This window comes from Xylocopa sonorina, chromosome 18 (assembly GCF_050948175.1).
Source record: "Xylocopa sonorina isolate GNS202 chromosome 18, iyXylSono1_principal, whole genome shotgun sequence".
In the NCBI taxonomy this organism is placed as follows: domain Eukaryota; kingdom Metazoa; phylum Arthropoda; class Insecta; order Hymenoptera; family Apidae; genus Xylocopa; species Xylocopa sonorina.
In genome coordinates, this window is record NC_135210.1 from 1756668 (window position 1) to 1781687 (window position 25020).

Below are 25020 nucleotides of genomic sequence, written 5' to 3' on the forward strand. Positions count from 1 at the left end.
CCTGCTAAATTTCGCACACAAATCGCAAACAAACGCATCACAGTTTCACGAATGTTACAGTAGAAGAATACAGGAGGAGGCAAATAGGGAAATAGCAGTGAATTAGACACGCTTCGCTGGTACAATTGTCCTCTCTCACCAAGAATCGTAACATGATTTTATCGATAAATTCTCGCATACATTCCCCTTAATCGTTTGGTAATAGCAAGTTTAGAGAACGGGTTTTAAAGTAAGCATTAGACCGCCGTCCAATTAATTTTAGGGTACGCCTAGTTTTAATTTTCGTCGAACCACGAGCCTGCATATGGTGTACGTTTACTTACCATTTATCGTAGGGTCGTTTCTTTTCTAGAGGTCTATCTATATACGTATTATATACATTTGTGTACTTCATGGATCTTATTTGTACCGCTCGTGCGCACCCTGAACATATTCCTGGCATAGAGTGCCTTAATTGCGCGGCCGTTTAATCGGCTCGCGGCGAAGACCTACTATGTCGAGACGAGCTATTCTCTTATACTCGGAGAGTTTTACGTAAGACGCGTCTAATAACATAGTTTTTTCTAACGCTCTGACACGTATACACGCGAAAACACGACCGTTGCCGATCTCGCTGTACGCGCATTCGAACGGGAGCACTCGATCGTGTCTCGCGATACACGGAAGAATAAAGTTTATCGACAGTTCGTTACGGATTTTAATCATTTACACCTTCCTCGACCATATTTACCTGCAACAGTTCTTTTCTATTTCTACCTTAACTCTCTGCAAAAAATATTGAAATATATTACTTGCAATTAAAATTCCACAACAAAATGTTTCTTAAACAATATCATAATAACAGTGTTAACTCGTTGGAGTGGATATATGGAAGGTGAAAAACCTTAAAGTATGAAACCATTATTCAAGTAATAATAATTCATGCAACAATTCTTTTCTATTTCTATCTTAACTCTCTGCAAGAAATATTGAAATATTTTACTGACAATTAAAATTTCACAACAAAATGTTTGTTAAAACATATTATAATAACAGTGTTAATTTGTTGGAGTGAATATATGAAAAGTGAAAAACCTTTTCACAGTGTATTTCATAATACATATTACTCTACTAAAGTGTGAAACCATTATTCAAGTAATAATAATTCATGCAACAGTTCTTTTATATTTCTATCTTAACTTTCTGCAGGAATAATAATAGTGTTAATTTGTTAGAGTGGATATATAAAAAGTAAAAAACTTTTTCACAGTGTATTTCGTAATGCATATTACTCTACCAAAGTGTGAAACCATTATTCAAGTAATAATAATTCATGCAACAATTCTTTTCTATTACTATGTTAACTTTCTGCAGGAAATATTGAAATATCTTACAGGTAATTAAAATTCCACAACAAAATGTTTCTTAAAGCAGATTATAATAATAGTGTTAATTTGTTGGAGTGGATACATAAAAGATGAAAAACTTTTTCACAGTGTGTTCCACAATGCATATTACTCTACCAAAGTGTGAAACCATTATTCAAGTAATAATAATTCATGCAACAATTCTTTTCTATTTCTATCTTAACTTTCTGCAGGAACTATTGAAATATTTTACTTGCAATTAAAATTCCACAACAAAATGCTTGTTAAAACATATTATAATAATAGTGTTAAGTTGTTACAGTGGATATATGAAAGCTGAAAAACCTTTTCGCAGTGTATTTCATAATGCATATTACTCTACTAAAGTGTGAAACCATTATTCAAGTAATAATAATTCATTTCGCAGTAATCTTATATTAAATGCTGCAGTGAACGGAATTATCCATAATCTTTAGTGTTCTTTTTACACCACATATCACAAAAAACTACTACATTTTTGTACAGGTACAGTGAATTTCTTATACAGTTGAATTTTTACAGTAAACGAGCAGAGATTAAGTTCTGCTTACGAGAGCGCCAAAGGAATGAGCGTATTTAAATAAAAGTGGCGAATGACCGCGAAAGGTGATTGGTCGATGACTGCACTCGACGTGTCGGCGACGACCAATCACGTTTCACCGTCTGCCACATTTCCGGGTTTGTCGCGTTGTCACATACGAGTTGCGGGAAAAGTTGGCACGTCAAGCATTGTTCGAGCACGGTTTTATCCGTGTTGGCGAGTTTATTTTGTCGACTGAACATGCAAATATTACGACAACTGGACGTGCACCCAAAAGTGCGCGAGGAAGCGGATATACTTGTGCGAACATTTAGTGGTGCCATTGGTAAAACGTTTCACTTGTCAAAATTTTACATTACTGTACTGGCACGAGCCAGCTTGCGATGCATTTTTCTGCGAACGTGATCATTTTCTAGCCTAGTTACCACGTTCAAGAATGTTCGAGTAATTTCTTTTCGTAACGATAATTGCTTTCGAGATAACACAACGCGACGAACGGATATGGTTAACCTCAATTTTTGATACCGTTCAATATATCTTAAAGTTCTTGTTTTCTAGCCTCTGAATTGGAATATCATCATCGTTATTGTTTTCTGTAACCACATTTCAATTTTTATGTATCATATTCGTTGAAACCTTTCGCTAACTTATGGCTATTGTTTACATGTGACATCAAGCATAAATGAAGTTTATAACCTCTTTTTCATCCATTGTTTACTACTGTGTGTGATTTCAGTGACAATTATTAGTACCATTATCATGGGTATTTTGTTTCTATCCGAAGTGAACTATTATCTGACGCCGAGCTTAAGTGAAGAACTATTTGTGGACACTTCGAGGGGTTCGAAATTAAGAATTAATTTAGATATAATTGTTCCTACGATATCGTGTGATCGTAAGTGTAGATCATTTTGTGTACGCGAACGTGTACTAAATAATAGTGACGAGTGTATTAAATTGAACGTGTTTCAGTTTTATCGATAGATGCGATGGACACGACGGGTGAACAGCATTTACAAATAGAACACAATATATTTAAAAGGCGCCTAGATTTAAATGGGAAACCAATAGAAGATCCCCAAAGGACAGGTATAAGAATATTGTTATTATAATTTTATTTTTAGAGATTTTTTGCTATTGAATATACCTGCGTAAAAATCTTAACACTTAAATGACCACTCGCGCCACAGCAAATTGTACGGTTTGCAAGTAACAAGAACTGATATTCACTATTTGAAATCAAAGAAGACTAAAAATTATTTAAGTGGTCAATTATATCTTACAGTAACAATTTCATTGTCATTTCTGAATATTTTTAATGGTATTTTTTTATACCTTACACTTTACATTTTAAAATTTATTTGTCGCATCTCGTATCACTATAACTTTATTTAGTCCCAACTGAGTATGTCTTTTTAAGTAATTTTCACCTTTAAATGGTGGATTTTATTATATATTATGCTTTATAGAAAGAGTTAGTCAATAATTGTGAACAACTCCAGTCCACTAATTTACTTTAAAGTGGGGAGATTTCCCTGTTTGGTCGGCTAAGTGTTAAAACGTTGTTAGAATAGTTGAAACAAATAATATGCAGTCGATACCTTTTTCTTGCTTTATTGTAGATATTACTGACACAAAAGCACTCAGTAAAACGACGGCGAAGGTGAGCAAATTATCTACAAATTTTTATACATTAGTCTTATATAATTTTTGGAAGTTACATTTAAAGAAGATATATTATTTTTCATAGACAATGGAAAGTACTACTGTGAAAGTATGTGGGGATTGTTACGGAGCCTCTAGTGAAACTATTAAGTACAGTATTGCAATACAATTAAATGTGTATTCATAAAAACTTGTCGTACAATTAAATTAAATCTGTAGGTGTTGCAATACTTGCGAAGACGTAAGAGAAGCCTACAGGCTCAAAAATTGGGCTCCGCCTGACCCGGGAATGATAAAACAATGTCAAAATGATAAATCAGTGGAAAAGATGAAAACTGCCTTCACCCAAGGGTGCCAAATCTATGGTTACATGGAAGTGAATAGGGTAGGAGGAAGTTTTCACATTGCACCAGGTGATAGCTTCTCTGTTAACCATGTACATGGTAAATAAGAAATGTGTATTATTATTTCTTGAGCAAACTAAAAATTTTTTACATAAACAAAATTTTTTAATCTTTACGGTGTTCTTAAATCTGCTTATAGTGCACGACGTTCAACCGTATACATCAACGCAATTTAATATGACCCATAAGATTCGTCATTTAAGTTTCGGACTAAACATTCCAGGAAAAACAAATCCTATGGACGATACCACTGTGGTCGCAACGGAAGGTATGCCCTTGCTCCGTAGAAATAGTTTATTAAGAAATCAACTGAATATTCTGTACGACATTACAGTCCTTTGTATCCTAAACGTGAAACATAACGGGTCTTCGAGTACTAGCATCTTATTCCTGTTCCTATGGCCATAAATGTACCAAACGTTCCGCCACCTTGAATCATCACTTTTCCAACATTGTTTATTAGGTCCCTCCCTCTTAATCCATATCTGGTAATAAACATTCCATTAACGCTCCGTTTCGCAAACATCCTGTGAAAGTTATTTAAATGATAAATGCATTAAAGATACCTAAACGCTGAAAATCCCCCGAACAAGGCACCCGATGCCATGCCGACACAGAACCCAATCATGAAACCAAGTTTCATCCTATCCCAGCATGAAGGAGCTGCTTGCTGATACACTCCTGGTACGACTGGCATGTTACTCTACGAACAGTTTACCATATAATCACACGCATGTTAACCTATTTCTCGCGTAGCTATTTTTTTTTTTTTTTTTTTATATAACCAAAAATTAGCAACAACTTTTTTCATTAATATAAGCAAAATGTGACGTTAACTCTCGATCGATCGTTCGATCCAATATTTGTAAATTAATCGTAACGCATTGTGGAACTGATTCTATTAATTATCCCCGGCATAGTTCGCAGCAATTCGTTCCTACACGTGAACATATTCGCAGACGTCAGGTATAAGCAACATCACTCACGAGTTAAACTTCGCCTTTGAAACTTGTAACGCTTCTCGATCCTGTGGTGATCTTTTCGTGTTCTCACGATCTACACAATCCTCCACAAAATACGTTCAACACATTACACCAACAGGGTAGTGTAGAAAAGATGCCATGTTAGTTTCCTCGTATATGATATGCAAGACGACTGTTCCTTCTCTCTCTCTCTCTCTCTCTTCTCTGTTTCCGGTGCTGACGTCGCTCCCAATGGCGGACTATTTAAGTTCTACGCGAGTACCTCGCAGCAGCACGCTTTATCGAAAGTTCTTTCTCCTTTACTTTCAATTTTGATATACACAAAATCGTTACGCCTTTCTTTTTCAGTGTACCTCAGTAAATAACACCGTAAGCGAACCGAAGTTCAACGCGGTTATTTCGTTGTTTCTGTTTCAGGCGCGATGATGTTTTATCATTACATCAAAATCGTCCCAACGACCTACGTGCGCGCGGATGGCTCCACGTTGTTGACCAATCAATTCTCGGTAACTCGCCACGCCAGGCAGGTGTCCTTGTTCAGTGGCGAATCAGGAATGCCTGGGATATTTTTCAATTACGAATTAAGCCCGCTGATGGTCAAATACACCGAAAAAGCGAAATCATTTGGCCATTTCGCGACGAATACATGCGCGATTATCGGTGGCGTGTTCACCGTTGCTGGGTTGATAGACTCGTTGTTGTATCACTCGGTCAGAGCGATACAGAGGAAGATTGAGCTAGGAAAGTTCAATTGAAACTTGTAAACGGAAAGTATTTGTGGAACGTCGAGGGATATCTTTTGTAAAGTGACTTGATTTTTCACCGACACGCGTCAACGAGGCGAAAGAAACGCCGATGTAACTATAATAAGGTCTATTAATTTTTTTATATCGTTCCAAATGGTGGTATTGGCACAACTGACGAAACGTTTTTGTGTAAGATATACGTGCATACGAAACTGTACATAAAAATCTCTAGGCTATACGTGAAAAGATCTATTTATAAGTCGAACGTATACAATAAAAAAAAAGAATACTTCTTAAAAGAATGGAAGGCTGAAAATATAGATATTTACAAGAGCGAACTTATATTTATTTTATGTACATTAAAAGGACTTTAGAAATTCATTGTAGGTGAGAATAGAAGCTTTTGCAATTTGATTACAAAAATCGATATCGCTATTTTCGACTAAACTTAATGGTGACACGTACAATGGTTTGGTAGGGTCGTATTGATTTCGTTTTAATTCTACTAAGAATCTATGTCTAGTTTCAAGTCTGTTTCTTCTGCAGAGTAAAACCTGTGGTTCTCGACTTATAGCAGCATGTGACAATTCCATAGTGTTGTGAAGATAATCAAAGGAGTTTACCACTGATACCTTAGCTGAAATTAAAATAAAACATGTTTTTCATCGTAAAAATTATCATCGACATTGTCTTATATGTTCATCGGCGTTGTGATTCGTATTTTATTTACTTACAACGAATCCATACTCGTGGCGCTTTAAGTAAAACGAGTTTCGTTTCATTTTCATTAAAACCCATTTCTTCTTTCACAGCGAACGTACTGGCTCTTATCCGGTTCATGTCGTAGGTAATTAATTTTGGGCTTTTAACAGTTAAACACCTTACTTGATAACCGTTCAGTTTAAAAGTGTGTTGAAAGTGACCTAACCTCGAATCTATATCTTTGGTAGAAAAAGACAACCAAGGAGGATGACGATTTATTATGGTTTCTATCATTTCTGGCATAAAATTATGAGCTCTTAAGTATCTGATTCTTGTGTAAAGATCATCCATATCTTCCTTGAAAATATTGGGATTCCTGGTTATGAAACGACCAAGACCTTCTGGCTTTACACCGCAGTCGTGTAAAAATTGTATGTATGGTTTTATGTTCCTACCAAAATCAAGGCTCAGAAACATTTCTACTACATCTCTGTCCCTTTCCAACTTGTACAACTCTACTCCCAATTTGACTAATTGTTGAATCGTGTGTGACTGATCCGCAAATTTTGCAAAATTGAAGGTTGCTGTTATATTAGGTCCTATGTGAGACAGATCTTCATCGCAAGGATCAAGCGGTCCTGGTAATTTTTCGTCAATGTCCTCCAAGGCATCGTCGAATTTATCTTTCTCCAATAATTCCACGCTTTGCATAGGTTCCAATTCAGTTGATACTTTTCCATCACCTTCGTTTTCAACATTTCCATTGCCTTGCACAAACAAAGCTCTTTTGCACTCTTCGGTATAACCTGTACTGCCAGGTTTGATGTTCTCCAATAAGTGACACTCTTTAAGATTATCATTTGGCGTTTTATTTTGTTTGTCAATTGAAGAACAGACGAGAAACTTGGAACTTGTTGTCAGATTCCGAAGAACAAGGTTTTTAATTCTGCCAGCTTGACACTGTGTTAAGGTTAAAAATGCGTACGATCGTGAAATCATGTTTAGCAATGTTATATAGCAATATGTTATACAATACACAAAGCTTAACAAGCCACACCAGACATAACTTCTTAATTAGTAATAGATAAAGGGATACATGCTTTTAATGCTTGTTATACACATTACTATACGATGTAAACTTGTTCGTAAATTTTACCATAGACAAGATAGAGTATAGATCTAACATTTGATGAGGGTATATGACCACAAGCGTGCTCTAGATTCTATTTTTTTTTTTTTTTTATATTTTTATCGAAACGCTTTTAAGCATCACGCGTGTAATCGAGTTTGAACTATAAAAATAGCGAAGTGATTGATGCAGAAAAATTCTATTTATTTTCAAGATTTGCGACTGTAATGGAAAAGATGGATGGGGTTGAAGAATATACAGTTTTAAAAAGAAATACTTTACTATTTAAACTGATTAGTCACGCAGTAAATGTTACGACGGCAAGAATTTGATCATTTACACAAGTATACAACACGAATAGGATGCTACAATTGATTGTAATTCATTCACGATACACTACGATCCTGAAAAAATCTATATATTCATTCACACACATACATACGTACATATACATATCTAGAGCCATTATTATCTAATTATGCCGTTCCTTTTTTAATCAGCTTTTGTAACAAACGATACTTGTTACAATAGTAAGTACATTAATAATGTTTGAAAAAACACTGTTGTTGCAATGAACATTTCAACGTTAAAACAAAGATGGAGACTTTTCGGAATGTACCTTAATATAAGATAACAATATCCTCTCGAGGATCGCGTTATATTTAGTACTTTTCAAGTTGCGTCTTTTTTTCACGCACAAATATGTCGCTGCTAAATGAATTACCTCTAAAATTTTCGAATCACATTCTAATTGGTAATCGTACTTAGTCAACTTGAATATGGGTTACAGCAATGGCTATGTCGGCAGTAGCGTTTTTTAAAAAGAAAAATGCTATGCTGAACACAAAATGCCTTCAAAATTTATAATACCATTATATACCACTGTATCCGTACTAAGAACACGTTGACTTTTTTTTTCTGTAGTATAATATACATTTTTATATTTGAAAGATCAAGAATGAAAAACGATGAGAGTTCATTTTATAAATATAACATGCAGAGCTGTAAAAAGGCTGTTCAAGCGACAGAGCTATTTCACTTTGCCTGTTTCTGTCGACGACGTGTTGCTATCCCCTGCGATATTGCAGATTTGGTAATTAAAATACTCTGTGTACCATAACTTTTATAAATCTGTTATGGGAAGCACGTTCGTAAATTTTTTTATCTAACCGAACACTCACCTTCTTTTCGTCAATTAACTTTTTAGCTCTGTACAATAAATATTACCATTAGTTTAAAAATAAAGTATGCTAACCGATATCAATTCCTCAGGATTGAGCTTAAACTTGATAGGTTGTAATAATATCTGTAAGGTACAGAAAGCTTTGTTTCTCGTTATCAAAAAATTGCAGAGATTGGACCCTCATCATTTCTCCCCACAATCTTTCATTTAATTTCCTCGATTCCTGCCATTGGACTAGAAAGATTATTCCTGCTTTTCTCTCACAACAGTGCCATTCGCATTCACAGACTCGTCTTCTATTTCCCGATTCCTTGCTTGTTGCCTCAATTGAGCTCTTTTCAAATTAGTCATTAATTGACTGGATTGGTAAAGCCAACTTGCCTAGAAAAGATAAAATACGTGCAATTTAATAGATAAAAAAATTTATCTTAAACTTTGATTGAACGTTTTATCTATTTATACTTACAATCATAATCATACAATTCATTAAGATAGGCACAGAGAATACTATAGATATGAAGAGACCATTTGAGTCAAAATACTGTTGCCTTGAGAATAACCTATTGAAATTTATTACAAACGTTATTTATACATTCGACTATTTTTAATTGCACTCACTTATAACTATTTGCATTATTTTAGATTACTTACATCCATTTAGATGCAGCAACTTCGTTTATGCTTTCGGAGAAATATACCAAGAGTACTACGGCGTAAATATAGACAATATAAACATGTGCTGCAGTAAATAACTAATAAACCAGTGGCAAAGCAAAGAATACTTACGTAAAGCGAAAAATAACATTATTTGAAAATTAGCATGATTCCGCGTCATCAATGCAGTCATTGTGACGGCAACGTGGAAAGTTAATAATAATGCAAGCCATGGATCTCGCCACTCAATCTGTAAAAAATACAATTGAATTAAATCAGTTTTATGTTTATGCTCATTTTGCAATGGCAAATGGTAATGAAAAAAAAAATATTACAATTTTGGTAACATCATAGATACCGATGTGATCTCTTACAGAAGAAAGAAACATAGAAAGCATGTAATATTCGATATTTATTTATAAATGTCCTGTATATATGTAATTAATATTTAACCATGAGCCATATCATTCTCTTCATCCACATTTTGAAAATGTGATACATCATCTATTATTAAAGTGTTAATTATATGCATCCGTTTAGTAAAGGTATACAATTAATTTGCAAATTAAATATCATCTAATGTATTCTGAATTTGAACGAAACCCGTTGAATACGGTACAATCGAACGATATCTGCTGATTCACAGAGTAAACCGATTAAATTAATAAACGGCGATGCGCGCATCGAAAACAAAATTGTCAATCGATGTTTATTCGGTACTTTTTACGGATTCGTACCAACGGGGGGGAAGCCAAACGCGAATTGTGTCACGCGTTCCGCATGGAATTAAACCGTGAGTCAACTTGTATTACCATGTTTCGTGTCAACAGTGTTTCTTGCGACGAAATTTTTTTCGCCGATCGTTGCTTAAAAAATGAACGTTGCAGGGAGGAGAAAAAAAGGGAAAAATGCTAGAAGGAAAATAGCGTCCTGATAGGTCGAGCGCGTCGAAAAAGTCAACAAAAAGGATCGAATGCAATAATGAGGGCAGCGGGTGATCAATTTAGAAGGTCTGGCGAAGCGTTGTGCAGCGAAAATGAACAATAATCGTCCCACTCACGCTCTGTAAGAACGGCAGAATACCGTCGATCGGAGACTTGATTTGGTCCTCCGACATCCTATTGCTGAAAAAGCTCCCCGTGTGTACGCGAGGGAAGTACACATCCGTGAAACGAAATTTTGGACCACACCAGTCTCCCGCGGGTTCGTTCCTGTGAGCGGCTTGGCCAACGGCGAGAGGAATTAAGTGAAACTGAAAACGAACGCCGCGAACAACGGCGGCGACACACGAGAGAAACAAATACTGCAGAGAAACGAACAGTTTCTTCCTCCTTTTTCTGCAACGACTCGTGTCTTTCTCGTACGCGATGAGTGTACGCTGTTTTACGGAGCTTAACAGCGTCACACATTCGCAGCGCATAGAGAAACAGTGCGATTGTGTAACGACATCTGCAGGTGTGCTTCGGACTTAAAAACAGCCGACTCGATCGTCGATACGATATCAATGTATGGGCAGCCTCTGTTAAAACAACACGCGATAAAAAATAAAAACAGCTTATTTCAATGTGAGTTTGCGTAGCAATATTGTATTGCAAATATTCTCTGAAAGAATGTGTTATTTAATAATAATTTGTATGACAAGAGGGTGGATAGGCAGAGTGGGTCTCCATTCGCAGCAACCTCCACGTGGTGAGACCTGGGAACTATATATTTGATACGTAATTATTAATTGCATCATATCGTAATGCAATTACGAATTACGTAGCAAATAGTTTAAGCAAATGGCTGCCATAGGTTAGTTTTATTTACATTTATCGAGGCTACTTGTTTTGTAGGGCTAACGATAGTAGATAACAGAGTTTACGTATGATACTCTAATGATACTGCATAATTATGTGTTAGTTTATAATTAGTTTTAAGTGGAAATGATGGCATCCCTCGATGATGGCAAAGAACTTAACAGCCACAGTATAAGCACTAATCATGCAGTCAGTAAATTAATTAGAAAATCAAGATAGAAATCTGAAAATATAACAACTATATAGTAACCTTACGAATTTACAAAATATTGGTAATTAATATTAATGTTTATATTATAATGGCTCTTCTATCCATGGTTCATTAATCCATAGGTCGTCCAACCATAGCTCTTCCACTCTTGGCTTCTCCATGGCTCTTCCATTCATGCCTCATTCATCCATGGGTCGTCTAACCATAGCTCATTCATCTATAATTCATTCGCGTATAACTCATTCATTCACGGGTCGTCCACTATGGTTCATTCATCTGTGCATCCTCCACCCCAAGCTTGGATTTGTCTTCTCACCGCAATGTCTGCACAGCGAAAAGGCCTTCCTTTAAGCTTGCTCGAACTTATGTATCCATGCTTTTCTCACCTTCTAGTAACTACTGCGAAATCGTGACTCTGCACAATCACATTTTTCTATTATAATAGCCTATACTTTATTAATTAGTAGTGTTTTAGTATTATCAATTTTATTAGTGTCTATTACTTCGTTGATGGAACTTGATGGACCCTTAGAATTGAATACTCAAATTCTCATACGTAAATACCTTGTTATTACATAACAATTATTACAAAAATTATAATTAAGAATCAAACTTCTAATTCCTCAAAAACTAGCGTAACAATATCAAACAAATTTCTTATCTATATGATTGTATCTGCTAAATGTTTGTAACTCCACGCGAGCTTATTTTACGATGCATTTTTCACAGAGGACGGATGATTTGTATTCATTTTTTTAATTAGACACACGCGCGCGCGTAAACCTGTCGCCTCGATTATCTTAAAATATATCGGAAACTGAATCACGTCGACAGCTGTGCCAATAGAATAAGTATGTGGGTACAATAATTAACGACGATATTCAAATGAACCAGAGCGAGGAGTTGATGGTTATTCCCGCAAAGAAATCGTGTCTTCGAACATAAAAGGAAGATGCATGTGTCGCGTTAGTCACGAAGCTGGCTTCATCGCAAGCGCACGAGAGCAACTTATTCATCGCTAACTTTCCTTTCAATAACGCCACGGTGCATATATCTATGCTGCTGTTTGCGCAATAAAAATTATAAGATTGTTGTTAACGTCTGTTTGTTATCTGATTATCAGGATTAAACGACGCTCTGCTCAAATAATAACAAAATAGTATCGAAGACGAGTCTCACATTTTGCGTGTTACATCGCGCATATCTTTGCTTGGTTAGGCATTTTTAACCTTGGCTCGCAGTCCCGCTGTATCTGTTCTCTTTCTCGCTACATGAGCACAGCCATGCAGTTGTTCCAGTATACTCATCATAGTGAAGTCACTCTTTTGAGTCAGTGAAATTATTATATTGGACTTTAATCGTATTTTTATCTGTCTGAGGACGCATCGCTGCTTGGTGATCCGCTGTTCGCCACTTAATATGTGTCCTGCAAGAATTTATTATCATCGACGATACATTTTGTCCGCTCATGTGTAAGTTTTTTCTTACTTCAATAAGTGTAGAAAATTGTTGGAAACGTACTTCTTAAAAGTTAGCTCTTATAAAAAATTATTTTGTAGATAGAAGTGTAGTGAAATTCTCGATACTTTCATGGGTGTTCGATACGTCTTCCTTTCTCTTGCATTTCATTGCGAAGATTACATCTGCGGATTATAATTCTATATATGTATAATACTTTAAACCAGTTCTTTCAGTGTACACTGCGGAACTGCAGCAATCCCTATTTCCACTTAATATTATCGATAATGAGTCTTTTTTTCTTTAATTCTTTCTTTATACTTGTACAATATGTAATCTTTAAGTTTAATGTCAGTAGCCATTCCATAGTTAGTGAAAAAGGTAGAAATCTTTGAAGAAGAATCTTTGCATAGAACTGTGCAGCATCCCCAATAATTTTAACTACAAACTGTCACTGATATTAGGTTTACATAAATGTAAAAGTTTACTTTGTCTTTAAATTATTGAATTTTTTTCTGGATTTTGTAGGCGTCAGCATTATTTATTATCGTTTTACGTTTAACAAATATGGATAAATCTAACAATTTCTGTCGATTACAGACTAAAATTGGTGACCGTTATACTTTATTGAGTTTTATTAATCTTATCTTCCGATAAGAAGTTTAAAGATGTGAAGGACCTTTTACTTATTTTTCTCCTCATGTTTGTGTACGTCCGTGTGGCACTGATTTTATCTTTGATTACGGTCAATTGTTACAAGTGACAGCTAATATTTGTTATTTGCGCTACATAAATAATATAATGGAGTATTGGCATTCTGAATTCACCCTTTTGCAAATCATGTTCACCTCTTTGCGAATCGAATAAAATACTTAAGTAGAAGTACTTGATTTACAAAAAGGGTGTATTTAATTTGCAGAAGGGTGAATTTAAAGCACCAATATTGTAACAGCAGTAGCAGCTCATAATCACGTTCATCTGTTTGTAAATCAAATAAACTACTTAAGTACAAGTACTTGATTTACAAAAAGGGTGTATTTAATTTGCAGAAGGGTGAAATTAAAGTACCAATATTGTAGCAACAGTAGCAGCTAATAATAGTAAATGGTAATATTAAAGCAAAATGCAATAATTAATTTTGTTCTCTTTTTACGTAATGCAATTAAACGATTCGACTGGCGTGTTATTGGGTTTTCGTCTAATCCGTTTTAAAGGGAATTTAAATATGTGTGCAGGTATCTACGACGATAATAGATTTCGTATTAGATAAGAGTTCAAAATCCAAGTTCTGTAATTTCGTACGTAAAACATATCAACACTTTTTATATCTCATTAATCTCTCGTATCTGGATCGTCGATCACTGAAGCACATTAATATCCACTGTCACCTGTGCGAGTACGTTTCGTCGCACAGCACACGATACGAATTCTTGTTTCCCGATTTACCTCGTAGCATCTTCGAACTATCCATCCAACCATGCAATCTCATTGGGAAAAGGAGTCATGTGTTTACTCTAAGATACGTGGAATTAGCTACGCTGATTCAGTAAGCCAATGTTCACAGTACAATCTTTAACGTTTATTATTTAATCAGCCACCTGATAAATACATTTCGAAACACTTTCTACGACTTCTCTTCCGTACGTGTTACTAACAGAAATTGGAAGGATAATGCGATAGTCTCTATCCGCAAACATTAAAGCTTTACGAGTCTTAAGGAAAGCAGTTTAAGATCTCATTTCAACTTCTTTGCGAAAACTACTTCTTTTGAAGATAGAGCAACTTTCAAAATTACATTTTCGTATTATCTTCACGATAATACAATCATTATGAGACGAAGAGGATTTCAACATTTAATCTTCACGATTTTATCCTTAAATCCATTCTCGCGAGTTTCATACTGTAAACGATTCTAAGCAAGAACTACAACAAGATCGTACATTCTATACTCTTCAACAACCCCATTTTCGCATCCACTCTCAAGGATTCAACAATGGAGTCAGACTTGATTGACAAAGTGTCCAAAACCCTATCCTTTCTCATCTATTTCTTACATTCAATCCAGGAATGAAGTATTTAGCAATGAAAACTTTCCAAAACTCTGTCGTCTTATTTTTACTTCTTTCTAAACCCACTGTTGAACGAAAATTTACCACCATCGGTCCCCCAGTTTAATAAACCGATTTATCAGAGAGTATTAAAGAAGATTTGGCTCTCGCCTACGACTAGAGGGCCGTTATCAAAATCGTAGCAGTATTTTCGGGCTGCAAGCTTTATCAACCACCGTCTCTCGACGTTACGCTGACCGATGGGAAACGAACGTACCAAAACAGTGAGAGAATCGGGCCGCGGCGCGCCGTTTGGACTTTGAGCGGTCAAAGATTGGTCACATAGTAGACAAGTTGAAGCTTCCTCCTCCTTCTCCACATTCTCCACCACCTCGTGCTACATATATCATGCCTCAGATATATCACGGTGGTCCTGTTGCGAGGATCGTCTCATCGGTAGCCAAGCGTTCGATCAGCTGTGGTAGACGCGAGTAGTAAACGGAAAAATGTCGTTCGAGGTGGAGGCGCAGCCACCAAGGCCGGAAGTAATGGCCATCGCCAAAAAGGAGCTCAGGGAGACCGAGGAGGTCGTCAAAGAAGGGATCCTCGAGTTGAAGAAGCTGATCGAGGGTGAGTCTGCGGGATTTTCGTGGATTCTTTTCTCGATTCGAGTCTCTTTGAGCAGTCGCGCTTGTTCACGTGGATTCGAAATGATGTTTTTTACGCGTCGCAGAGGTTGGTGCGTCGACAGGAAGAGCGTTGACTCGAGTGAAGCTGCGATTATTGTTATTGTTGTTCTGAACTTGATTGACAGTAGTTTAGAAACTACTATAATCGTTTGGAATTTATCTAGTGGGGTTAATTAATGTTCTATTTGTGTCATTGATTTTTTGAGAGACAAGTATGAGGGTACAGTTAGTTTTTAAACTCAATGAAATTCGTATATGAAAATTATCAGCTGAATGAACGTGACTAAAAATACTTTTATCTAATCGATATATATGTCTCTGTCGTTCTGAAATTTGTTCGTTTTAATTTTAATTGGCGTTAATCAAAGGTTCGGTTACTTTTACGTTGTTCACGCGATGATGGATCGAGAGTAAACAATTTCTGCTCGAGAATATCCGATATTTATTCATAACATTGTTTATACGTAACACTGTTTAAATCATGTCTATCGATGTTTGCCCATAAAGCTGAGAACATTAACTTCGTCAGTGAACCGCTAAAGATAGATACGCTGCAATCGGTACAGTTCTCTCCCTGTAAATACTTGGAAGATACGATTGCGCCGTTTCCATTTGAATCGTAGATAAACCATTATCGATACAATACCTTCGATCAGTTACATTGTTTCGAAATTAATCGATATCGAAGTTAATCGACAAATAAAGGGACGATACAATAAACATTCTTAACGTCGTACGTAAAATTCTTTTTGGTAGCCAATTAAAAAGCGTTCGCTTCAATATTGATCGTCGAATAATTGACGATGAATCGATTTAAACCGCGTTGACCAATTTGCGGTGTAAACAGACGAGGAACTGAACGTGGACGTCACATTTGTGGAACACCTGTTGCGCGGAAGCGTTCGACGTTCAGCCACGCTTCGAATTTACTCGCCATTCGTATTAGCATTCCATATCGACGCGAATCAGTCGAAAACAATACACGAATCGTTGTATCTCTGTCCCACTCCCTTGTATCCCGTTGTCGATAATTTATCTTATTTTTATAGCGTTCATTCAACGAGCGCTGCGCGTTCGCGACAGATAAACAATCTGACAGAAACTCCAAAAAGATTCCACTCGTGTTTATCTTCCCCTTATGCGATCCTCGCTACCATCAGCATCCAAACGACCAGGAACTATCAAAGTTTTCCTATTCACGCGTGTAACTACAATGAATGGCGTTAGTTTTCCTTCTTTTTTTCTTCTCAATTCGTTATTGCAACGGGTGTGAATGCGAAACGTGTCGTTAGCGATATGTCAAAGCGAAAAATTACATTTGCATCAAAAAAGCAGTCGTAAAACGAGCAAAAACCGTTTGACCTAGGCTGATCTACACGAGCGTATTTTTTTTTCAGAGGGAAACAGAAAAGAAAAGAACGCGACGTTCTAATGGAGGAGCGAGAGAGAATCAATTAGAATGAATCGTTTCATTTGTTTCTAAAGTAATCGTTGCTTTCAATACGCTCGGAGAAGAAGTCGCGGAAGAAACATTTGAATGGAAGAAAAAAAACGAGAGAAAGAAAGAGTGATAAACGACAGACACTTGTTGACTGTTACAAAACTACAAGATCGTTCTGTGAATCGAAATTTCTTTTGCTACGATATTGGAGTTACAGCCAACTTTATTATAGCCAATGCAATTAATTTATACCGCGTTATACGAATATCGTGTTATAAGAAACTCAAAAATAATTCGATAATAAACTCGAAAGATTGCATTCTTTTCATCTGCACCAAGATATCGGAGCTGCAATCAATTTTGCTATAGACAATGCAATTAACTTATACCGCATTATACGAATATCGTGTTATAAGAAACTCAAAAATAATGCAATAATAAACTCGAAAGATTGCATTCTCTTCATCTGCACCAAGTCACGGAAGGCATGCGGTTATGAAATCAAACTTTGTATTATTTAGTGTACACATAAAATTAGAAAAGCTGTCGTAATTGTAGCTTAACGTTACGCAGTGACTGTGTTACGAGATTTCCGTGTTATAGAAGGGTTGACTGAACACCAAGTGTACTGTGGCAGCCTCCTATCATTCGCCACTAGAGGGACAGCACAAGTTACAGTTTACCAAAAGTACACAATTACTTATCCGTTCAAACGTATACAAGTTCTGACCTGTTTCTAATATCTCAGCATCTAAAGCAAGGCCTGCTAGATAGCCTTTACTGATGAGTTCTCACTAGCAGACCCAGAACGAAACGTTCTTCATTTTTCTTTCTCACTTTTCCTGCCTTCCCTCCTCTTTCATTCTATAGCAAAACCCAAGCACAGCGCTTGAGTACGAAAAAGAGGACGAATCGAGCGAAATAAGTCGCACTAATTTCTTCTGCTCCCGATAAGAGTTTATCATCGTATTTTTGTTCGAATCCCGATGTTTCAGCGATGAGCACCGGCTCGTATAAACAACCTGTGTACGCAGTCGTGCGTCTATCTGCACGTAGGAATCGCTGACAAAGCGATCAATCTCAAGTCCACGATGATAACGCGCCATGGAGCTTGACCCTCGATAGGTTGACGAAAAATACCATAGATATTCGAATACTCCAGATAACAAGTACTCCTCATTGCACTGCCCGCGCAAGTGTGCTGATAACGTTGGGCATCGACTATCGAAAATCGAAATAATTCTGGATCGTGTTGCTTTGGGGATGTTAAGTATTCGTGAGGATTTCTTGGTGGCAATGTTAGACGATGTTACTTCATCTCACTTCGATCAGTCTTTCGTGAAGTTTAACATTTAAAAAATAAATTGCCTTGATTTGTAAAAGAAATAAAATTATTTGAATTTCAAGTGCAAATACTTATTACTTAAATACTTGGTATTTGAAATAATGTAGAAGCTCTTAGAAGTTAGTTCATCTCACTTTGATTAGCCTTTCGTGAAGTTCAACATTTAAAAACTAGATTATCTTGATTTGCAAAAGAAATTAAATGATTTGAATTTCATGTGTCAATACGTATCACTTAAATACTTGATATTTAGAATAATCTAGAAGCTCTTAGAAGTACTCTTCGACGGTTAGAAGAGCAATGTATGGCGAGAAATTGTCACATTCTCTGGACAATCTTTCATGATTTTTATTAGTACAATCGTTTAACGATTAACGAAGACAGCTCGCATTTTTGTTCCTTTCTCGATTTTTCTCGACAGAATCAGTTGTTGAGGAACGGAATCGAGGATCCTCGCAATTTCCTTAACGGGGAGCACCCAAAGTAATTTCCTACGGAAGAGCTTCTTCTGCGACTGTCATCGGTGAAATAAAAATCGTTCCTTTTGAAATACGATTTCCGTCGCGGTAATGATGACTCTTGATTACGATCGTTCGGTAATTAGAAATAATGTTGGCTTCCAAGAAGAATATCAACACATTGTAAATGTATGCCTCATCAATTTTAACATTGTTTCTTATCTATCTACAAGAATTATTCGTTCACGTTTCTCTAATCAAAACAAAATGCTCAACGCTCTGTAATTAATTCTAATTTTTTTCCTGTCAAGCGAAGACAAAGAGTTTGAAAGAAGTGCAATCTTTGGATCGTTAAACGTATGTAGAAATGACTAATGTTTAAAATGATTAATGAAAGGAATGAAAGGATTAAGGAATAAAAATTACTAAGCATTTGATTAGCTTCGTAATCTTTCGTCTAGCTTTGTAACATTTTGTATCTAGTTTAAGTTGATATTTAGAACTGTTACAAATTGATGAGATAAATTGATAGAAGAAATTGAACGCATCGCGACTTGATAACAAAAATGTATTTGCTAAACCGTAAATAATTTTGTTTCGTAACGAGATGATAACGAGTTCATCTTGAAAAATAAACTGACTCCGAGTTCAATGACGTTCGACAGTACTATTATAAATTACAATCGATATTAGAAATATGAATCATCTGGTAGTTAATGCACTATTTATCCGTTTTTTTTTTTAAATGTGTAAGGTAATAATGTATTTGCCTTCTATTTAAAGATTTTACGAATCCTAATTTGGTGCATCGATTTCTTTGCTTTATGCTTCTGTTTAATTCCACGCGAAAACAGTATCGATAGCGTCACAAGTGTCAATAAGCGTACGATATTCGTCAATGATTATTTTTTCATCGGTTTTTTCATTGACAATTATTGTAGCTATTTCTAACAAAGAAATATTGCTAATTAACTATTGCTAACTAACTATTAAGTAACTAACTAATTAAAGAACTATTGCTAACTAACTAATGCAGAAAATAGAGGATAGCAGAACTCAATTCGTTATAAAATCATTACAAAATAATCATTTATTATATGCATGACGTACGTGGGCTTAAAATAGATTCAGCAATTGTTACTATTTATGGAGATTGTGTGTTTAATATGAATAAGATTATAGATTGAATAAGAAACTTATCAAATTCTAGTTGCTTTTATTGCATTACATTGTAGTAGAATTTTATTTATTCAAATCTGTTTGGGAACAAACAATTCGTGTAAGTGATTTTTTACAATCAAACGCTCGAACAGTAGATTAGGTAATACCAGTATGGGCAGGAAATTCAGCCACGTGGATGCTCGTAAACGTCTGCGCGCATTACGATCGCGAATAATTTAAATGAATTACAATATTGGCAGTTTAAGTTCGCTCTTTAGCAAATCAAAATTTGTAAATTAGATTCATTCGATTACAGATCAAGCGCTTCTACTTGAATATTTTACTTAAAAAAAGAAAAAAAGAACTGAGTAGTAAGAAGACGAACATTTCACGTAGAAAAGTTAACTAATCGTCACTTCCAGAGGATAAGACTATCTACTTCAAAACGGACGACGATTTCCTCTTGATCTTCCTGCGACCATGCAAGTTCTACGCGAAAAGCGCGTACGAGCTTATGCTGAGGGTGGCTGACTTCAAGGAGAGGAACGCGGCGCTGTTGGACAACCTGTTGCCATCTGACGAGAAGGTAGCGATACTCGAGAGCAATGTGGTGAATGTAATCAAGAGCAGGGACCACAAGGGGCGAAGAATGCTTTTGATGAACTGTGGGAAAACCTGGGATCCATCGAAAGTCAGCGCTGATCAGCTGTTCCGACTGCTTTATTTGGTTCACGAGCTTGCCATGTTGGAACCAGAAACCCAGGTAAATTCGAATAGAAATAAAAGAAAAAGATAATCGTCGCGATACCGCTCGGTTTTGTAACGCTCATTACTATGCAATATATCGTGCACGCTCGCGATTATATTTGATTATGCAAACGTCAAATTACGATCGAAGTTAAGGGGCTTAGATTTTTCTAGAGTTCCGTGATTCGTCGATTCTAGTTGTTCGTTAAAGCGGAATTGATCCTGTTGTCGAAGGGACTAATCAGATCGTTCTTTTCTCGTAGATATGCGGGGTGGTTGTCATAATGGACTTCGATGGTTTGGCGATGAAACAAGCGATGGGATTCACGCCGTCATTTAGCATGAGGCTGTTGAACTTTATCCAGGACGCCATGCCAGTGCGTCTGAAGGAGGTTTGTAGAGACTTCGTCTTTTAATCCTTGTTGCTCTTGTTCGCACAGAGGCGTATCCAGTTAGAAATGGAAGTGTACAGGTTGCAGTTATTGCGATTTCTCACTCACAGTCGATGCGAGTGTCTATTTCGTAGTTAGTTTCTTTCAAAATGCTGAAATACCAACAACCAACCAGTTAATCAATTTTTCAGAGGTTTGTCGTTCGCATTTCTATTCTATTTTGAATTCTTTGAAAGTTGGAAGATGTGGTAGCTGTTCAACCCTGGATACGTCCTTGGTTTGCTAATGTTTCAGAGTACAATCAACACTTTTATAAATATAAAGCTTTAATTAATGGTAGTAAGCACAGTGTTGTTATGGAAAGGTATAACGTTTAATATTTATTTGAACCTTTGGTCGCTTGAAATCGTAACGTGCTTCACATTTTTAAGCAGCAGCGTGGTTGTGTAACCCTGGTCGGTTCGCGTGACTTTTTCGACACGTTATCCGCAATGTCGACGTCTCTCGAATTATTTTAGGCGCACGTCGTGAAGCAACCGTTCCTGTTTAACATGGTGTGGAAGATGTTCAAGCCATTCGTGAAGGAGAAGTTGAAATCGCGTATGTTCTTCCACGGCAACAAGATGGCATCCCTTCACAGTCACATCCCGCCTACTCATTTGCCGAAGAACTACGATGGTGACCTACCGGAAATCGACTATACCAGCGCTGATTGGTATCCGACTCTGATAAAACATGAAGACAAAATCAAAGGTTCGATAGAAATCAGGATTGGGCATTTTTCGAACGAAATATTGCCAAAATAATTATACTTCGATGATATATATTAAAATTATATAAATTAGTTTATTTGTGAACCAGTCAATGAACTTTGCTCGAATTATTTAATTACTCGTCACTGTTCAATTTGTTGTTTGACATAAATGCACTGAGAGGAATTAAAAATTTCTATCTTATTGAATCGTATTGAATAATGCCATGATGGTCGTCATAAGTAATTGTTTATATTCTATACTTTGCAAAGTTCTTTGCAAGCATTGTTTTACGTTTTACATTCGTTTCAAACAGAAATGTGCTCAAGTCTAATGAAAATCGATTAACTTCATCCCAAACACAGACGACTGGAAAAGTTGATTCGTTTTTTTGCGTTTCAGAATGGAACTCGTATGGATACCGGAAGAATAAGTAGATCGAGGGCAACAATACACACGGATCACGTGTACTGAAGATGTTGCGTCTGTGATTGCACACTATCGTACAAAATATATTAAGCATTCCAAGGATTGTGGTTGCACTTCGCATAATAGATTTATAATTAATCGTACGCTCTTTCTTTTTTTTTTATAAAAAAAATCATTGTAATTGAACGTAAAATTAAACATCTCCTGGTATTGTTCTATGCATTTTTTTTATTATTTTATATGTTATGTGAACTGTAAATTTCAACGCGATGAGAGTATTACGCGCGATTGGTATAAAATTATTATGTAACAATTAAGCAAAATGGAAGTGAAATATAACACAAGCAGCGTCATTCTTATGAGAAATATCGACAAGTAGTAAAGCAAGAGCATAACTTTGCGCATGGACAGAAATCATTAAAATTTCTGTGTCGCATACAATTATCAAACGTGACGTACGTATTGCGAATTAATTAAGGATATCGAGAACTTATCGAACCATTTAAGAACCTGTTATTCGTTTCAACGATTGTTTTGAGTTATTAGTTAGATTCTCAAGAGTTACCATCCGAGCTTATCACAGTTTATCTTAATCGCGGAGTAAATTAAAACTGTCCCCAGCGAACCAACTTCCCATATACTTCAACTTTCACGCGTTGAAGTAGAATTTCGTGCGTGGACTTTCTCCTCGTTTACACGTCCTTCTTTCGTAATTCTAATTTCGAGTTAATCGTGCGAGTATTCATATTACCAAGAACTACTCGCATTAATCAAGCATATCTGACTAATCAGAAAATACAAGTATTATTTCGAAATATCGTAGAGCATGAACTGAAGTGAAAAGATTTTCGACAGTCTCAACGTTAGCGTTAAGATTTTTCCAAACGCAGGACTAAGAACAGTCGCTGGTTTTTAAAGAATCGTGGCATTTGTAATGTTCGACTTTCGATGAACACGTTTTAGCCGAGTTTAAACTTTGAGTTTTAATTTAATCAGCCGTTATCCGCTATTATATTTGCTTTCGAGAAGTTTTCGATGGATTAACAGTATTTACACTGTTTCTATTATTTGTTATTCTGGCAATAGGAAAGTACATTTCATCGTTCAAAATACAGTTTATAGATTGAAGAAAATAATGCGAAGTATCAATCGAATTACTAACATAACCGAGATAATATTTCACACGTGTACAAAGTACAAGGATGTGAATCGTAAAATTGTTGATTGCTATGAATATCAATGCGATATGAAGCTATGATAAAATAATAAAACGGTAAAAAGTATGTTAATTAGATTGAAACGTATTTGTAATTGAATCGATCGAAGATAAGTTGAATAAATAACAGCGTGCGTAAATAAGAATGAAAGTTATACGGCTGATCGAAACGTCGTTTCCTGTTTAAAATATGTCACTGGGTAACTGTACCGATTAACTGTAATTAATGATTACGAAAGAAATAACGAATGCGTGTTACCCTCGCGCTGGAATATATTGTATATATCTGAATTTGGTCATATCGTGTTGCGTTGAGACAAATAGCGTGTTCAGTTAAGTCATATCTTCCGGAAGTGGAGCCCCCGCGGCGTTTGCGAATCTACTTTGGCAAACGATACGTTTTCTCGTTTGTAGAAGATACAACTTATTCAATTTCCTTTTCCATTTGAAGGCAAGAAATTCCAAAGAACAATTGCTTCAAAATTGCTCCAAAATTGTTCCAAACTTAGCGAAAAGATAATTATTCCAAAGAAGGCTCTCAACAAGTATCGATTTGTTATTTTATCATATTTTAATTGGATTCTTTTAATTTTCCAGATGCTTGCTTTTAATTTTCCAGATGCTTGCAGGGCATATCGCTGTCGCTGCAATGAATTTTGCTTACAATCAATTGATGGTATTTTTTAATTATCACTTCAGTTGAAATTCCACTAATAAACAGTAAATTCCTGATCAGTCTTTTTCTTTCAATCAGAAATTCTTTTCATCAGGGCATATCGCTGTCGATGCAATGAATTTCGCTTACAATCAATTGATGGTATTTTTTAATTATCACTCCAGTTGAAATTCCACTAGTAAACAGTAAATTCCTTCACAGTCTCTTTCTTTCAAACAGAAATTCTTTTAATTCATAATTGTTGTCCTTCTCGCGTGTAATTATAGGCTTAATTGATCCTTTGAAAGTCTCACGGCTATCGTGCTCGACTATCAACGTCCTTCCGATCTTTTTCATGAGAGACGTATCCTTCGTCAGAATTTAATTACAATCCTATATATATTTAACAAAAATATTCATCTAAATATTACGTACAGTACATCGATAAATAATGTGTAATCATTAACGTTGCTTTCAATTTCACAGAAAATGGGACATTCATGGCATCGTTTAACAAAAGTGTACTGTGGGATTCGCTGCAATTGTCGATAACACAAGGTGACCACGTAAGAACGAACCGCAGTCCAAGAGCCGCTTAAAGTTAAACGAACCGCGCGCAGTACCAAGGCATAAACGTTCACCTCTTGACACCGTTGGAGCAACCAGCACCTACTCGAAGGTCTAATTAAGCGCAGCCATGACAATGAGTAACCTCTGCCGTGTTCACGCCGTCACAAACACGAGCACAAAGGTGGGAGTAACGCTCTCGCTTTCCAGCCGATTTCCGACTCGCGAGGCCCTGCTTCGAGGCAGTCTTCACCGGTGTC

General features: G+C 36.1%; 5 protein-coding genes across 5 annotated transcripts; 2 read left to right on the plus strand and 3 right to left on the minus strand.

Moving 5' to 3' along the window:
* The first annotated feature begins 2035 nt into the window (after positions 1–2035).
* On the plus strand, positions 2036–6401 carry LOC143431451 (endoplasmic reticulum-Golgi intermediate compartment protein 3). Its single transcript, XM_076908208.1, has 8 exons — positions 2036–2251; positions 2663–2821; positions 2899–3015; positions 3549–3589; positions 3677–3741; positions 3811–4034; positions 4135–4263; positions 5396–6401. Exons 1-8 carry the CDS (start codon positions 2167–2169, stop codon positions 5731–5733), a joined length of 1158 nt encoding a protein of 385 aa, XP_076764323.1. The 5' UTR covers positions 2036–2166; the 3' UTR covers positions 5734–6401.
* On the minus strand, positions 4276–4698 carry LOC143431452 (reactive oxygen species modulator 1). The gene is made up of 2 exons (XM_076908209.1): positions 4562–4698; positions 4276–4480 (listed from the first exon to the last, which is right to left on the minus strand). The coding sequence occupies exons 1-2, from the start codon at positions 4690–4692 to the stop codon at positions 4372–4374; spliced, it is 240 nt and encodes a 79-aa protein (XP_076764324.1). The 5' UTR covers positions 4693–4698; the 3' UTR covers positions 4276–4371.
* On the minus strand, positions 6049–7616 carry Mterf3 (mitochondrial transcription termination factor 3). The gene is made up of 2 exons (XM_076908207.1): positions 6459–7616; positions 6049–6361 (listed from the first exon to the last, which is right to left on the minus strand). Exons 1-2 carry the CDS (start codon positions 7423–7425, stop codon positions 6084–6086), a joined length of 1245 nt encoding a protein of 414 aa, XP_076764322.1. The 5' UTR covers positions 7426–7616; the 3' UTR covers positions 6049–6083.
* A 761-nt stretch (positions 7617–8377) lies between these two features.
* Tmem18 (transmembrane protein 18) lies at positions 8378–10644 on the minus strand. Its single transcript, XM_076908212.1, has 5 exons — positions 10453–10644; positions 9525–9642; positions 9390–9444; positions 9205–9298; positions 8378–9119 (listed from the first exon to the last, which is right to left on the minus strand). The coding sequence occupies exons 1-5, from the start codon at positions 10507–10509 to the stop codon at positions 8982–8984; spliced, it is 462 nt and encodes a 153-aa protein (XP_076764327.1). The 5' UTR covers positions 10510–10644; the 3' UTR covers positions 8378–8981.
* A 4724-nt stretch (positions 10645–15368) lies between these two features.
* On the plus strand, positions 15369–22479 carry LOC143431569 (clavesin-1). The gene is made up of 5 exons (XM_076908400.1): positions 15369–15538; positions 20425–20765; positions 21013–21141; positions 21660–21894; positions 22296–22479. The coding sequence occupies exons 1-5, from the start codon at positions 15415–15417 to the stop codon at positions 22328–22330; spliced, it is 864 nt and encodes a 287-aa protein (XP_076764515.1). The 5' UTR covers positions 15369–15414; the 3' UTR covers positions 22331–22479.
* Positions 22480–25020: the final 2541 nt, after the last annotated feature.